Source organism: Rana temporaria, chromosome 1 (assembly GCF_905171775.1).
Source record: "Rana temporaria chromosome 1, aRanTem1.1, whole genome shotgun sequence".
Lineage (NCBI taxonomy): Eukaryota > Metazoa > Chordata > Amphibia > Anura > Ranidae > Rana > Rana temporaria.
This window is the reverse complement of record NC_053489.1, coordinates 7,858,353-7,873,565: the sequence shown is the minus strand read 5'-3', so window position 1 is coordinate 7,873,565 and position 15,213 is coordinate 7,858,353. Positions and strand designations below refer to the sequence as shown.

The following is a 15,213-nucleotide window of genomic DNA, read 5'->3' as shown; positions in this document are numbered from 1 at the left end:
TATTTGTCCCTTACCCAATATTAACCTGTCCAGCATGCTATCCTAGGGACAAACCCACCTTGCCATTTTTTAAAACAGGACTTTTTGGTTTTTGTGTCCCCCCCCCCCCCCCCTTCAAACTTTTATTGTCCCCATCAGAGGGCTGTGGAGTCTCTTAATGAAGTGGCCCTATATATTTCATTTCCCAAATTCTCCATGCACATTTTTCTAATGCAATTTTAATAATGTGAACTGTCACAAGGATGCTTGTAGGATGTTTTTGTTACAAAGTACTAAATCTCTATTTTTGTTTGTCCCCACAGCTACCCTCCACACCACAGGAATGGCAGTCTGTGGCTTCCCAATTTGCCCAGCGGTGGGATTTTCCAAACTGCGGTGGAGCAATAGATGGGAAACACGTCCGCATTGTGCCCCCACCCCGCTCGGGGTCCTACTATTATAATTACAAGGGTTATCATAGTATTGTGTTGATGGCGGTGGTATCGGCACAGTATGAGTTTCTATATGTGGACGTGGGGAAGAACGGCCGGATGTCTGATGGGGGAGTGTTCGCACGGACTGATTTCTATGATCGTCTCCAAGCTGGTGGTCTGGCATTGCCACCAGATGAAGAGAATGTGGAAGGACTTCCGTTTGTGTTCCTAGCGGACGAGGCTTTCGGGCTTGGTCCTCACCTCATGCGGCCTTTTCCCCAGAGGACCCTCACCTCAGAGAGGAGTGTGTTTAATTTTCGGTTGGGCAGGGCTCGGAGGGTAGTCGAGAATGCCTTTGGGATACTCACCAACCGGTTCCGCCTGTTCAGGACATCGATACATCTGGCGGAATATAAATTGGACACCGTTGTATTTGCCTGCTGCATTTTGCACAACTTTTTACGCAGGCATTCCCAGACGTACCTACCCGACATCGGTTCTGAGGCAAGACTACCCTCAGATCCCCTTCCCGGGCTGGACACTGGTCGCGCTGGCTTGGCCCCCCAATCAGCTCGTGAGGTACGCGACAAATATGTTGAGTACTTCATGGGTCGGGGGGCCATTGCTATGCCAGATCATATTTCTTTCTAATTCGGCCCCCAAAGAAAGGAATATTCTAAAAAATAATAAATAATTAGACCATTGGACTTTATACAGTTGTTTGTCATTAATGCTTTTTCTCTTTTTCTGTCTTCCTGGTTCTCTAACTAACTTCTTCAATTGTAATGCATAATTGATTTCTCCACTTTTAGTAACTAACCACATTTTGCACAGTATTCACTCATCTACAAACAGGGTATTGAGTCTAGAAATAAGAAGCAACTCCATTTGTAAATTTTGAGGTCAAGTATTTTAATTTTTGCTTGTTCATGACCCCAAAAATTATTTTATAGTTTTTTCATTACTCCCTGCTTTTGTACTTAGGAGTCTACAAAATTTTTTTATAATTTTTTTTTTTTTTTCAGGTAATTCAACCAAAAATATTATGCAGATTATACATTTATTAACAAGTTCACTTTTTTTTTTATCAAATATAGTTAGATTTATTGTTTACATATATATATATATATATATATATATAGATTATTTTTGGTGGGGTGTTTACCGCCTTATTTTTTTTTTTGGGCATATTTTTTATGCACAAAAAACAATAATTTTTTAACCATTTTTTTTGTTTTTGGTGTGTTTTTCTAAAAGTAAATTTTTAGGTGATATTTTGGAGTCAAATCTCTACTTCACTAAATTCAGTGATTAGAGAGATTTATAATTCTATATATATATATTTTAAATTTTTTGGCGTTGTTTATTCTTTATGGTCTAAACTTTATAGTATCCCAAAATGTTCAACATGGTCAAAAAGTAACAAAATCCAATTCCAAAAATCTAAAAACTCACAACAGCAGTCAGTCATGGTGTGCTTTCACACTGGAACACGCCAAAATTGGAAGATACACACATTCAGTGCAAACTCGCCAAATGTCATTGGTTCAACAGACAAATGGCCACATGTGCTATCTGACATCATGGGTGATCAATGTCTGTGTTTTGTGGGAGCAAACCCTTCCTCTCAACTACTTGAGGATGGAGGAGGGGGTTGGACCCACAAAGCACAGACATTAGATATTCTGTGATGGCAGATAGCACATGTTGGCACACTGTGTGTGTATCTTCAAATTTTGGCGTATTCATTATTCAAACTGTAAAAATGTTTGTGGGGGCGGGGGATGGGCGGGGGGTGTTTCAGTCTTTGACACGGCCCATCATGTCAATAATGTTTTTAAAATTAGATTCGATGACCATCATTCTTTGCCGCATATTGTCCATTTCCGTGCTGCATTCCAAAAGGACATTTGTTACATTCTGTTCCATGAGAAACATCCTTTCACGCATATTGTGCATTTCAGTGCTGCATTCCATTACCTGCTGAATAATTATAGCAGCACTTGCACGTGAAAATATTGGCACACCATCCTCCTCCCCTAAAAAAAAAATTAAAAATGGCATTTACAACATTATTTTTTGATGAGGCCTATCTACATATGTTTTTTTGAATCAAGCTAGGGTGACACTGACCTGATGGGCTTCTCCTTTCCACCTCTTCGACATCTTCTATCACTCCTCCTTCTTCCACCACCTCCCCATCATCTTCTATCACTCCTCCTTCTTCCACCACTTCCCCATCATCTTCGACTCCTCCTTCATCCATCAATCCACCTTCTTTCAATTCGCCAAATTGTTCTTCCGCCACTTGCCCTTCATCTGCTATAAATTCTAAGTCCAAAATTACTTCTTCCTCCTCTCTTCCTTCCTCCTTTCTTCCTTCCTCCTCTCCTTCCACATCCTCCTCTCCTTCCACATCCTCCTCTCCTTCCACATCCTCTTCTCCTTCCACATCCTCTTCTCCTTCCACATCCTCCTCCTCCTCCACATGTTGAGATGGCAGATTTTGGCCTTGTCTGGCCCTCTCTGCCTCCTCCAAATGCTGGCGACTTCTTTCCCCTGAAATAAACCAAAAAAAATGTAGACTCATCAGCACACAGATATTGGAGAGCATAAATCGCACACATTGCTTAGAAGATGCTTTCATTTAGTTACTTTTATCTTTCACCAAACCTACATTTTGCAATTACTTCTATATGGCAAGCTCTGATCCTGCCCCTTTTTAGCAAAGTGACACACATGGATGTCCCCCCTAAACTGTGTTTCTGGGAGACCCTACCAAAACCCATTTTTGATTTGGGGAGACACAGGTGCTCTGCATTGCAGATGTGAAAACATCTGCTTTATTACCACTGTTTTTAGAATGAATCCTGTTTGCCTTTCCCATTCTCATACTTTTTTTTTCTAGAACTAGCTTTTACACAATGTTTACAAACAAAGTTTTTGGCCAGTGAGCCATGTCCAGGTGTGTTGTTCCTGGAATAACCGAGCCTTTCTGATAAACTATGTGATGTTACGTTGTTTACTAAGAACACTATTTTTAAATATGTAGTTATTTATGTCCTAAAAAATAAATGACAACATGTCTTTAAAATTACAAGCAGGCCAAGGAGGCAGATGGTGAAATATACATGGCAACACATTATTGCAGACAATCATCCCCCCCCCCAACCCCAATATATATTTACTTACTTTTACGCAGAATTTTAAGTATTTTCTTCATCTGATGTGGCTCCCTCAATTTTAAGTCTGACCATCGTTTCCTCAGCTGTTCCTTGGACCTGGTGATCCCAAACATCCTCTGCATTCTCCTCGCCACCTTGTCCATAATATGTGCCTTTCGGCGGTTAGGGGTCTTGTATGGCCCTAATTCACCATCATAGTCCTTCTTTCGCATGATGTAAACTAACTCCACCATTTCCTGGAACCGCATATTAGTGGCTTTATATCTTCTTTTCCTTGATCGGGACGTCCCTGCCTCTGTCCCTTCACTTGTGGCATGAGAGCATCGTGCCCGCTCGTGTGACATCGCCATCTTTCCTTTCCCACAGAGATTATGGGCGTGGAAAAGATGAATTCTTACACCATGGGCGGAGAAGAGGGCAGCGTTTAATACATACGCGGAGTGTAGAGAATGCAAACAACGTGTTTACGTCGGTTACGCGGAGAATCTTCGAGCGCATCCAGAACATACACAGTTAACGCCATATTTCCTAAACTCATTGATTAGGGGCCTCGCAAAGGTGACGAGGGCGGGGTTTAATAAATACGCGGAGTGTTTAAAAGGTTTACGCCGTGATTACGCATCTTACGCGGTAATTAGGCGAGCGTGAGAAACGAGGAGCGAGAGACAGGAAGGTAAGGAAATTAAAAATGTGATCAGCAGAGGCCTTGAAAATGTAGACACATGGGATGGGGGTTTGGGCTGTTGGTTGCACCCTTTTGAAGCTATTCTGTCTATGGGGTACCACAATGTTATTTTGGTTTACAAATGCTTTTGGACACCTCACAAAATAGAGATGTGAACAATGCTGTACCTCATTGACAAGTTTTTGAATGGTGTATTCAGATCAGGCAAAGTATTGTTCAAGTGTTGGTTGTACAGAGGTCATTAGGAAGTGTCTTTTATGTCATCCATTGTCAGGGGCATGAGATTTACACATGAAAGAGTGCCTAGATGAAAACTGTCATTTGTAAGCATTGTTTATTTTTCTATATTTAAAATATTTACTGCAATGTGAACAATGGCTCTGCATCTAGCAAATCAATGTTTGGTACAAGCAATGCGGCCGAGCTGCCAATCATTGTTTAAACAAGAGAGACTGTGTTTGTAATTAGATATAGGTAATAATTTTGAAGACACATATTAGATCAAGGTCAACGCTGATCCTTTGGAATATTTATTTTTCTGTGGTTTATGTTTTTGTAATCTAGACTCAAAAAGAAATATAATTTTGGAAAAATTACAATGGACCTCCTACAAAGCAAGGAATCTATAGAGGCCTTACTCCAAAAATATCAGGAGACGCCCATCCTGTGGAATTCCAAGCACTCTTTATATTGCAATAAAGAGGTACGAGCGGCAGCACTAGAAGAGCTAGCAAATTATATGCAAACTTGGGTGCCAGGATGCACTGCCAACATGGTGAAGGATAAACTTGCCAACCTCAGAAGCACATACAGGAGAGCATACAAAGCTAATAAAAGCCAAAAATCGGGAGCAGCAGCAAGACAAGCAAAGGAACCCAAACTGTGGTATTATAAACAGATGGCTTTTTTGCGGGACGAAATGGAAGGCAGGAAAACGATGTCCAGTCTTTCTTCCAACCTTTCCTCCATGCTACCTTCCAGCGGACCTTCCCCAGATGACCACAGCCCTGCAGAGTCGGAGGAAGAGGGCCTGGCTGACAGAGATGCAGATCTGCCACCCTTCGATGAGGAGGTATAGTAGTTTCCTCTATATTTCTGGCGTAAATAATTCTTGGTGGATTAATGATTAGATATTGTAAAAAAAAAACCAAGCTGGGAAAAAGCAAAAAAAAAGGTGTTCAGACAAATAGGTGTCAGAGATGACAACTGCAGGGGTCAGAAGTAGAGTGTATTCAAGTAATAATGAACAGAAAATACTAAACGAAAAACATGAAAATGAGTGTGGTTTGATTTAGCGAAATTGTAAAAAAATTCCTTTTTTTTCCACACAGGAAGAAGAGATCAGCCAGGAGGTGGCAGATCCTCAGGTGTCTGTCAGCCAGGAGGAGGCCGGGGTCAGTGGCAGCCAGGAGGAGGCCGGGGTCAGTGGCAGCCAGGAGGAGGCCGGGGTCAGTGGCAGCCAGGAGGAGGCTGGGCCCAGTGGCCTGCAGCAGGTCCACCCGGCCAGGAGAACCACCACCAGCCAGTCTTCTCCCCCCCAGGTGAGGCCATCAGGCCGAAGGAGGCAGTTGAGGCCTGTGGAGGAGGCAAGCCTCCGCATGATCCAGGAGGCAAGCGCCATCATGAGGGCCCCCCTCAACCCCACAGAGGCCTTCAGTGCCTCATTGGCCCATGATTTAAATGAAGGGGAGGAGGACCAGAGAAGACTGGCAAAGGCCCTGATGAACCAGGTCCTTTGGTGGATGCAGAGGGGCCTGCTGACCCCAGACACTGGGCTATGTGACCCGGCCCGGCTTGCGGAACACCATCCTCCTGCTGCCACATCAACCCCACCTGCAAGACCCCGTGTTCGATCCGCTGAAAGGCTGCCTGGAGGGAAGGCTGGAAAGAGGAGGAAACGTTGATTTTCTGCCTTCCATTTCCTTCCACATAAAGGACATCTTGTTTGTACTACCACAGTTTGGGTTCCTTTGTTTGTGTGCTGCTGCTTCATATTTTTGTGTTTGGCTCCTGAGGCTTGGAAGTTTATCCTTCACCATGTTGGAAATGCAAGTTTGCATATAGTTTGCTATCTATTCTAGTGCTGCCGTTCTTTTTATTTTTTGTGATGACATTTGCCTGAATAAAAGGCTTTTTGCTTTCATTTGAAAACATGTCTATTGTTTGTTATACTGTGGGGATTATTAGGCAGCAAACCTTTAATAAATATACAATGGGTAATTTACAAAGGACACACTCCTTGGGGGGGGGGGGGACATTTGGTGTGCCAACATGGTTTAATATTCTCTAATGAAACACCAAAAAAAAAAAAAAAAAAATAAAAATGAAAAAAACATGTAAAAAAAAATTAGTTTAAATGGTGACATAACTAGAAACAACAAAAATAAATAAATAAATGCACATTCCTTTACAAAAATGACTACTCTAAATTATGGAGGACCACCAACCAAAACACACGTCTGGCATAGAAAACATTATTAAAGGATTACATCACAAGCAAGAAATGTGACATTTCAGTATGGGACAACTCTATTGAAATTGCATCAGCAAGAGAACGGGGTTATTCTAGCAAGAGAAGAATTAATAAAACGAGGCTTGAAAATGTGGTTTAGTGCGCCTTTTTAAGACATTGTTCTCTTGCTAGAATAAAAGGTTTCTAATGACGAATGTGCCATATCCCAAAGAAACGCGAGTTTTACCTGAACGAGCGCTCCCGTCTCCTCATTTGGACTGAGCATGCGCGGGGTTTTTGTACGCTGCTTTTGTGTACAGACGACCGAACATGTCTGACGGACACGATTCCAGCAGACTGTTTTAAAGCAAGACCAGGAAACAGTTGTTCGTTGGAAAACGGTCTGGCCGACGATTGTTTGCTGGAATTCAGTACGTTACTGCCTACACACGAACGAACATGTCCGCTGAAACTGGTCCGCGGACCAGTTTCAGCAGACATGTTTGGTCGTGAGTACGAGGCCTCAGTGTGCGGGGTTGTATCTATGCGACTGACAGTGCCACCTGCTGGTGGCACTGTCAGATCCACGGGCCGCAGTACCATTGTCCACCAGCGGGTGTCTTCTTGCAGCCAGGATCTGTAATAAAGGATTTCACCTGCTGGTGGCACTGTCAGATCCACTGGCCGCAGTACCGGTGTCCACCAGCGGGTGTCTTCTTGCAGCCAGGATCTGTAATAAAGGATTTCACCTGCTGGTGGCACTGTCAGATCCACGGGCCGCAGTACCGTTGTCCACCAGCGGGTGTCTTCTTGCACCCAGTGGCCAGGATTCAGATAGCAGTTACGATCTCCGGATACGCCGTCGTAACTCTGAGTTGCGGGGTCGTATCTATGCGCCTGATTCATAGAATCAGTTACGCATAGATTTCCCTAAGATCCGACAGGCGTAAGTGTCTTACACCGTCGTATCTTAGGCTGCATATTTACGCTGGCCGCTAGGTGGCGCTTCCGTATATTTACGCGAGGAATATGCAAATTAGGTAGATACGCCGATTCAGAAACGTACGTCCGCCCCGGCGCATTTTTTTACTTTGTTTACGTTAGGCTTTTTCCGGCGTAAAGTTACCCCTGCTATATGAGGCGTATCCTATGTTAAGTATGGACGTCGTTCCCGCGTCAAATTTTGAAAATTTTACATCGTTTGCGTAAGTCGTTCGCGAATAGGGCTGCACGTAAGTTACGTTCACGTCTAAAGCATTGACGATTTGCGGCGTAATTTCAAGCATGCGCACTGGGATTCTTTCACGAACGGCGTAAAAAACGTCAAATACGTGGGGTCACAATTAATTTAAATAAAACACGCCCACATCATCCACATTTGAATTAGGCGGGCTTACGCCGGACCACATACATTACGCCACCGTAAATGAGGTTACAGCACACATTGCGGCTCACTGATTAGTTGCTAGAGGTTACAGCACACATTGCGGCTCACTGATTAGTTGCTAGAGGTTACAGCACACATTACGGCTCACTGATTAGTTGCTAGAGGTTACAGCACACATTACGTCTCACTGATTAGGTGCTAGAGGCTACAGCACACATAACGGCTCACTTATTAGTTGCTAGAGGCTACAGAACACATTACGGCTCACTGATTAGGTGCTAGAGGCTACAGCACACATTACGGCTTACTGATTAGTTGCTAGAGGTTATAGCACACATTACGGCTCACTGATTAGTTGCTAGAGGCTACAGCACACATTACGGCTTACTGATTAGTTGCTAGAGGTTACAGCACACATTACGGCTCACTGATTAGTTGCTAGAGGCTACAGAACACATTACGGCTCACCGATTAGTTGCTAGAGGCTACAGAACACATTACGGCTCACTGATTAGTTGCTAGAGGCTACAGCACACATTACGGCTCACTGATTAGTTGCTAGAGGCTACAGCACACATTACGGCTCACTGATTAGTTGCTAGTGGCTACAGCACACATTACGGCTCACTGATTAGTTGCTAGAGGCTACAGCACACATTACGGCTCACTGATTAGTTGCTAGAGGCTACAGCACACATTACGGCTCACTGATTAGTTGCTAGAGGCTACAGAACACATTACAGCTCACTGATTAGTTGCTAGAGGTTACAGCACACATTACGGCTCACTGATTAGTTGCTAGAGGTTACAGCATGTGATTTTTTCTTGTTGATTGGTTGCTAGAGATTACTGCATATCATTACTGCTCACTGATTGGCTGCTAGAGGTTACTGCACATCAATACTGCTCGCAGATTGGGTGCTAGAGGTTACAGCACATCATCTCTTCACTGCCGAGGGGAATGATATACATATGAATGCCGCCTTTATTTACATATCAATGCTGCCAGCCTCAGCTATTTATATATGAATCCCACCAATATTTACATATGAATGCTTCTGTTCAGAGGCGGCTCTTTAATTAGGCAAATTAAGCGGTCGCCTAAGGCCTCACACTCACAGGGGCTTCGCGGGCCACCTACCTTACCCAATGCATTTCCCCAGTTTTGAGGGACAGGGGACCTTAATGCTGCTGTGCTCAGGCAGCGTTAAGAGCCCTGACTCAGGAGCGGGGCCGCCAGCGTCCCTAACAACCAGTGAATATCGGTGACGCCACCCCTTGTGGCGTCAATGACCCAGCATGCCCCCAGTCAATGACGTCACAAGGGGGCGGGTTCACCGGTGACATCACCGGGTGACCCCCGCCCCTTAGTTATTAAAGAGCAGGATCTTGGGGCCACCTTGTTAAAGGGGGCTTCCAGATTCCGATAAGCCCCCTGCCCGCAGACCCCCACAACCATCGGCCAGGGCTGTGGGGAAGAGGCTCTTGTCCTTGAATTATTTTTCCCATCATGGGGTGTGAGTGGGGCCCCATGTTAAGTTTTGCCTAAGGCCTCACAAAGCCTAGAGCCGCCTCTGCTTCTGTTATTTACATATGAATGATGGCTATTTACATATGAATGATGGCTATTTACATATGAATGATGGCTATTTACATATGAATGATGGCTATTTACATATGAATGATCCCATTATTTACATATGAATGATGGCTATTTACATATGAATGCTCCCATCATTTACATATGAATGATGGCTATTTACATATGAATGCTTCCATTATTTACATATGTATGTCCCCATTATTTACATATGAATGCTTCCATTATTTACATATGTATGTCCCCATTATTTACATATGCATGATGGCTATTTACATATGAATGATGGCTATTTACATATGAATGTCCCCATTATTTACATATGAATGTCCCCATTATTTACATATGAATTATGGCTATTACATATGAATGCTTCCATTATTTACATATGAATGCTCCCATTATTTACATATGAATGCTCCCATTATTTACATATGAATGATGGCTATTTACATATGAATGTCCCCATTATTTTCATATGAATGTCTCCATTATTTACATATGAATGTCCCCATTATTTACATATGAATGTCCCCATTATTTACATATGAATGATGGCTATTTACATATGAATGTCCCCATTATTTACATATGAATGTCCCCATTATTTACATATGAATGATGGCTATTTACATATGAATACTCACATTATTTACATATGAATGCCCTCATTATTTACATATGAATGCCCTCATTATTTACATATGAATGCTCCCATTATTTACATATGAATGATGGCTATTTACATATGAATGTCCCCATTATTTACATATGAATGTCCCCATTATTTACATATGAATGTCCCCATTATTTACATATGAATGATGGCTATTTACATATGAATGTCCCCATTATTTACATATGAATGTCCCCATTATTTACATATGAATGCCCTCATTATTTACATATGAATGCCCTCATTATTTACATATGAATGCTCCCATTATTTACATATGAATGTCCCCATTATTTACATATGAATGCCCTCATTATTTACATATGAATGCCCTCATTATTTACATATGAATGCTCCCATTATTTACATATGAATGATGGCTATTTACATATGAATGTCCCCATTATTTACATATGAATGTCCCCATTATTTACATATGAATGATGGCTATTTACATATGAATGTCCCCATTATTTACATATGAATGTCCCCATTATTTACATATGAATGTCCCCATTATTTACATATGAATGATGGCTATTTACATATGAATGATGGCTATTTACATATGAATGATGGCTATTTACATATGAATTATGGCTATTACATATGAATGCTCCCATTATTTACATATGAATACTCACATTATTTACATATGAATGCCCTCATTATTTACATATGAATGATGGCTATTTACATATGAATGATGGCTATTTACATATGAATGATGGCTATTTACATATGAATTATGGCTATTACATATGAATGCTCCCATTATTTACATATGAATGCTCCCATTATTTACATATGAATGCTCCCATTATTTACATATGAATGCTCCTATTATTTACATATGACTGCTCCCATTATTTACATATGAATGCTCCCATTATTTACATATGAATGATGGCTATTTACATATGAATATTCCCATGATTTACATATGAATGATGGCTATTTACATATGAATGATGGCTATTTACATATGAATATTCCCATGATTTACATATGAATGATGGCTATTTACATATGAATGCTCCCATCATTTACATATGAATAATGGCTATTTACATATGAATGCTTCCATTATTTACATATGTATGTCCCCATTATTTACATATGAATGTCCCCATTATTTACATATGAATGTCCCCATTATTTACATATGAATGTCCCCATTATTTACATATGAATGATGGCTATTTACATATGAATGTCCCCATTATTTACATATGAATGTCCCCTATATTTACATATGAATGTCCCCATTATTTACATATAAATGATGGCTATTTACATATGAATGTCCCCATTATTTACATATGAATGTCCCCATTATTTACATATGAATGTCCCCATTATTTACATATGAATGTCCCCATTATTTACATATGAATGATGGCTATTTACATATGAATGTCCCCATTATTTACATATGAATGTCCCCATTATTTACATATGAATGTCCCCATTATTTACATATGAATGATGGCTATTTACATATGAATGTCCCCATTATTTACATATGAATGTCCCCATTATTTACATATGAATGTCCCCATTATTTACATATGAATGATGGCTATTTACATATGAATGTCCCCATTATTTACATATGAATGTCCCCATTATTTACATATGAATGTCCCCATTATTTACATATGAATGTCCCCATTATTTACATATGAATGATGGCTATTTACATATGAATGTCCCCATTATTTACATATGAATGTCCCCATTATTTACATATGAATGTCCCCATTATTTACATATGCATGATGGCTATTTACATATGAATACTCACATTATTTACATATGAATGCCCTCATTATTTACATATGAATGATGGCTATTTACATATGAATGATGGCTATTTACATATGAATGATGGCTATTTACATATGAATGATGGCTATTTACATATGAATTATGGCTATTACATATGAATGCTTCCATTATTTACATATGAATGCTCCCATTATTTACATATGAATGCTCCCATTATTTACATATGAATGCTCCCATTATTTACATATGAATGCTCCCATTATTTACATATGAATGATGGCTATTTACATATGAATATTCCCATGATTTACATATGAATGATGGCTATTTACATATGAATGATGGCTATTTACATATGAATGATGGCTATTTACATATGAATATTCCCATGATTTACATATGAATGATGGCTATTTACATATGAATGCTCCCATCATTTACATATGAATGATGGCTATTACATATGAATGCTTCCATTATTTACATATGAATGGTTCCATTATTTACATATGAATGACGGTTATTTACATGTGGGCCCGGATTCAGATACAATTGTGTATCTATCCGCCGGCGTAACGTATCTCAGATACGTTCCGCCGCTGTACCTTTGGGCGCAAGTTCCGTATTCAGAAAGAACTTGCGCCCTAAGTTACGGCGGCGTAACGTATGTGGGCCGGCGTAAGCCCGCCTAATTCAAATGTGGATGTTGGGGGCGTGTTTTATTTAAATTTGGCTTGACCCCGCGTATTTTACGTTTTTTTTGAACGGCGTGTGAAAACATCCCAGTGCGCATGCCCAAAAATCCGACGCAAAACATCATTGCTTTCAACGTGAACGTAAATTACGTCCAGCCGTATTCGCGAACGACTTACGCAAACGACGTAAAAATTTCAAAACTCGTTGCGACGGCCATACTTAACATAGGATACGCCGCACATACCCCTCATATAGCAGGGGTAACTTTACGCCGGGAAAAAGCCGAACGCAAACGACATAAAAAAAAAGCGCCGGGCGGTCGTTCGTTTCGGAATCGACGTAAATAGTCATTTGCATATTCCTCGCGTAAACAAACGGAAGCGCCACCTAGCGGCCAGCCTGAAAATGCAGCCTAAGATACGACGATGTAAGACACTTACGCCTGTCGGATCGACCGACCGCACTCAGAGATACGCCGTCGTATCTCTTTTCTGAATCTGGCCCAGGGTCTGCAGTTGAGTCATCTGTACACAACAATAGGGCAGAGCTGGGCAGCATTAGTAGCAGCACTTCACACTGAGATATCAGGACACAGCACAGGACTGAAACTTCAAGGGGCGAGGGAATTTAAACTTGGATAGTTGGCAAGAATGAGGCAGCTGCTTTGGGCCCCACAACAATGACAGGGCCCCCTTTGCCCTGCCTTAAAGACGGCCCTGCTGCAGTGAACAACAAGTCTATCCTCTGTCAAGTTCTCCTCCCAGAATAAAGCAGTGGCCCGCTGTTCCATGTAGATAGTGATGGGTGGAAAACAGTCCTGCCCTGGATCGTTTGCCAGCACACAGCGGGAAAGCAGGTGGCAGCAGGAGCCTGGCACCCCCCCCCCCATTCCCCAACACCCTGGCACATCTGCCTGCTGACATGAGAACTATCTTTGAACTTCAAGCTTCATGGCTAAAAAGTAGATGATATTATGGGTGAGCCCCATGCAAACGCACCATTGCGTTATCTAAAGGTCCTGCATCCATTTCTATGTAATATTCGATGTATAAAAGGCTGAAATAATCGGCATTCCATCGTACCTGTTGCAGCAGTAGAGCTGTCATTGGCCTCCAGTCCACAGACCTGACAGACGGCGATCAGCAGATAAATCCACAGTCCAAGCATGGCAGCCGGACCCCCAGCTACAGGAAACGTCGTGTCCCTTCTCTACCCCCCACACCTACAGAGGACACGGCTCGCCGGCACTCAGCTTACTGTGCCTATAGAACAACCATTCTTCCTCTTTTGTGGTCTCTGCGCGGATCTGCTCAAGTTTCCGAAGTCAACTTCATTTTACTAAAGCTTCCAAGACTGACGTGGTGCCTCCAGATAGAACAGGGTGTCTGAAATGCATTTCCTTTTTGATTTATCTTTTATTGAAGATAACATTTCTTTAGAACTGACAAAGCCAGGCCAATACAGTATAAACACACGCACAAATACAACAGCGTTCCTTACATTGGTGATCAGTGGGAAGAATGTCCCTTACATTGGTGATCAGTGAGAAGAATGTCCCTTACATTGGTGATCAGTGGGAAGAATGTTCCTTACATTGGTGATCAGTGGGAAGAATGTTCCTTACATTGGTGATCAGTGAGAAGAATGTCCCTTACATTGGTGATCAGTGAGAAGAATGCTCCTTACATTGGTGATCAGTGAGAAGAATGTCCCTTACATTGGTGATCAGTGAGAAGAATGTCCCTTACATTGGTGGTCAGTGGGAAGAATGTCCCTTACATTGGTGATCAGTGGGAAGAATGTTCCTTACATTGGTGATCAGTGGGAAGAATGTTCCTTACATTGGTGATCAGTGAGAAGAATGTCCCTTACATTGGTGATCAGTGAGAAGAATGTCCCTTACATTGGTGGTCAGTGGGAAGAATGTCCCTTACATTGGTGATCAGTGGGAAGAATGTTCCTTACATTGGTGATCAGTGGGAAGAATGTTCCTTACATTGGTGATCAGTGAGAAGAATGTTCCTTACATTGGTGATCAGTGAGAAGAATGTCCCTTACATTGGTGATCAGTGAGAAGAATGTCCCTTACATTGGTGGTCAGTGGGAAGAATGTCCCTTACATTGGTGATCAGTGGGAAGAATGTTCCTTACATTGGTGATCAGTGGGAAGAATGTTCCTTACATTGGTGATCAGTGAGAAGAATGTTCCTTACATTGGTGATCAGTGAGAAGCATGTCCCTTACATTGGTGATCAGTGGGAAGAATGTTCCTTACATTGGTGATCAGTGAGAAGAATGTCCCTTACATTGGTGATCAGTGGGAAGAAT

General features: G+C 41.7%; 1 protein-coding gene across 3 annotated transcripts in view; it reads right to left on the bottom strand.

The window, feature by feature from the left end:
* Positions 1–14,374, bottom strand: part of LOC120924401 (receptor-type tyrosine-protein phosphatase S-like) — a 162,766-nt gene extending 148,392 nt beyond the window's left edge. For all 3 annotated transcript variants that reach the window (XM_040335351.1, XM_040335357.1, XM_040335366.1), the window contains exon 1: positions 13,968–14,374. In XM_040335351.1, coding sequence (XP_040191285.1) covers positions 13,968–14,052 — 85 coding nt within the window. In that variant the 5' untranslated portion in view covers positions 14,053–14,374. The remainder of the gene's footprint in view (positions 1–13,967) is intronic.
* Positions 14,375–15,213: the final 839 nt, after the last annotated feature.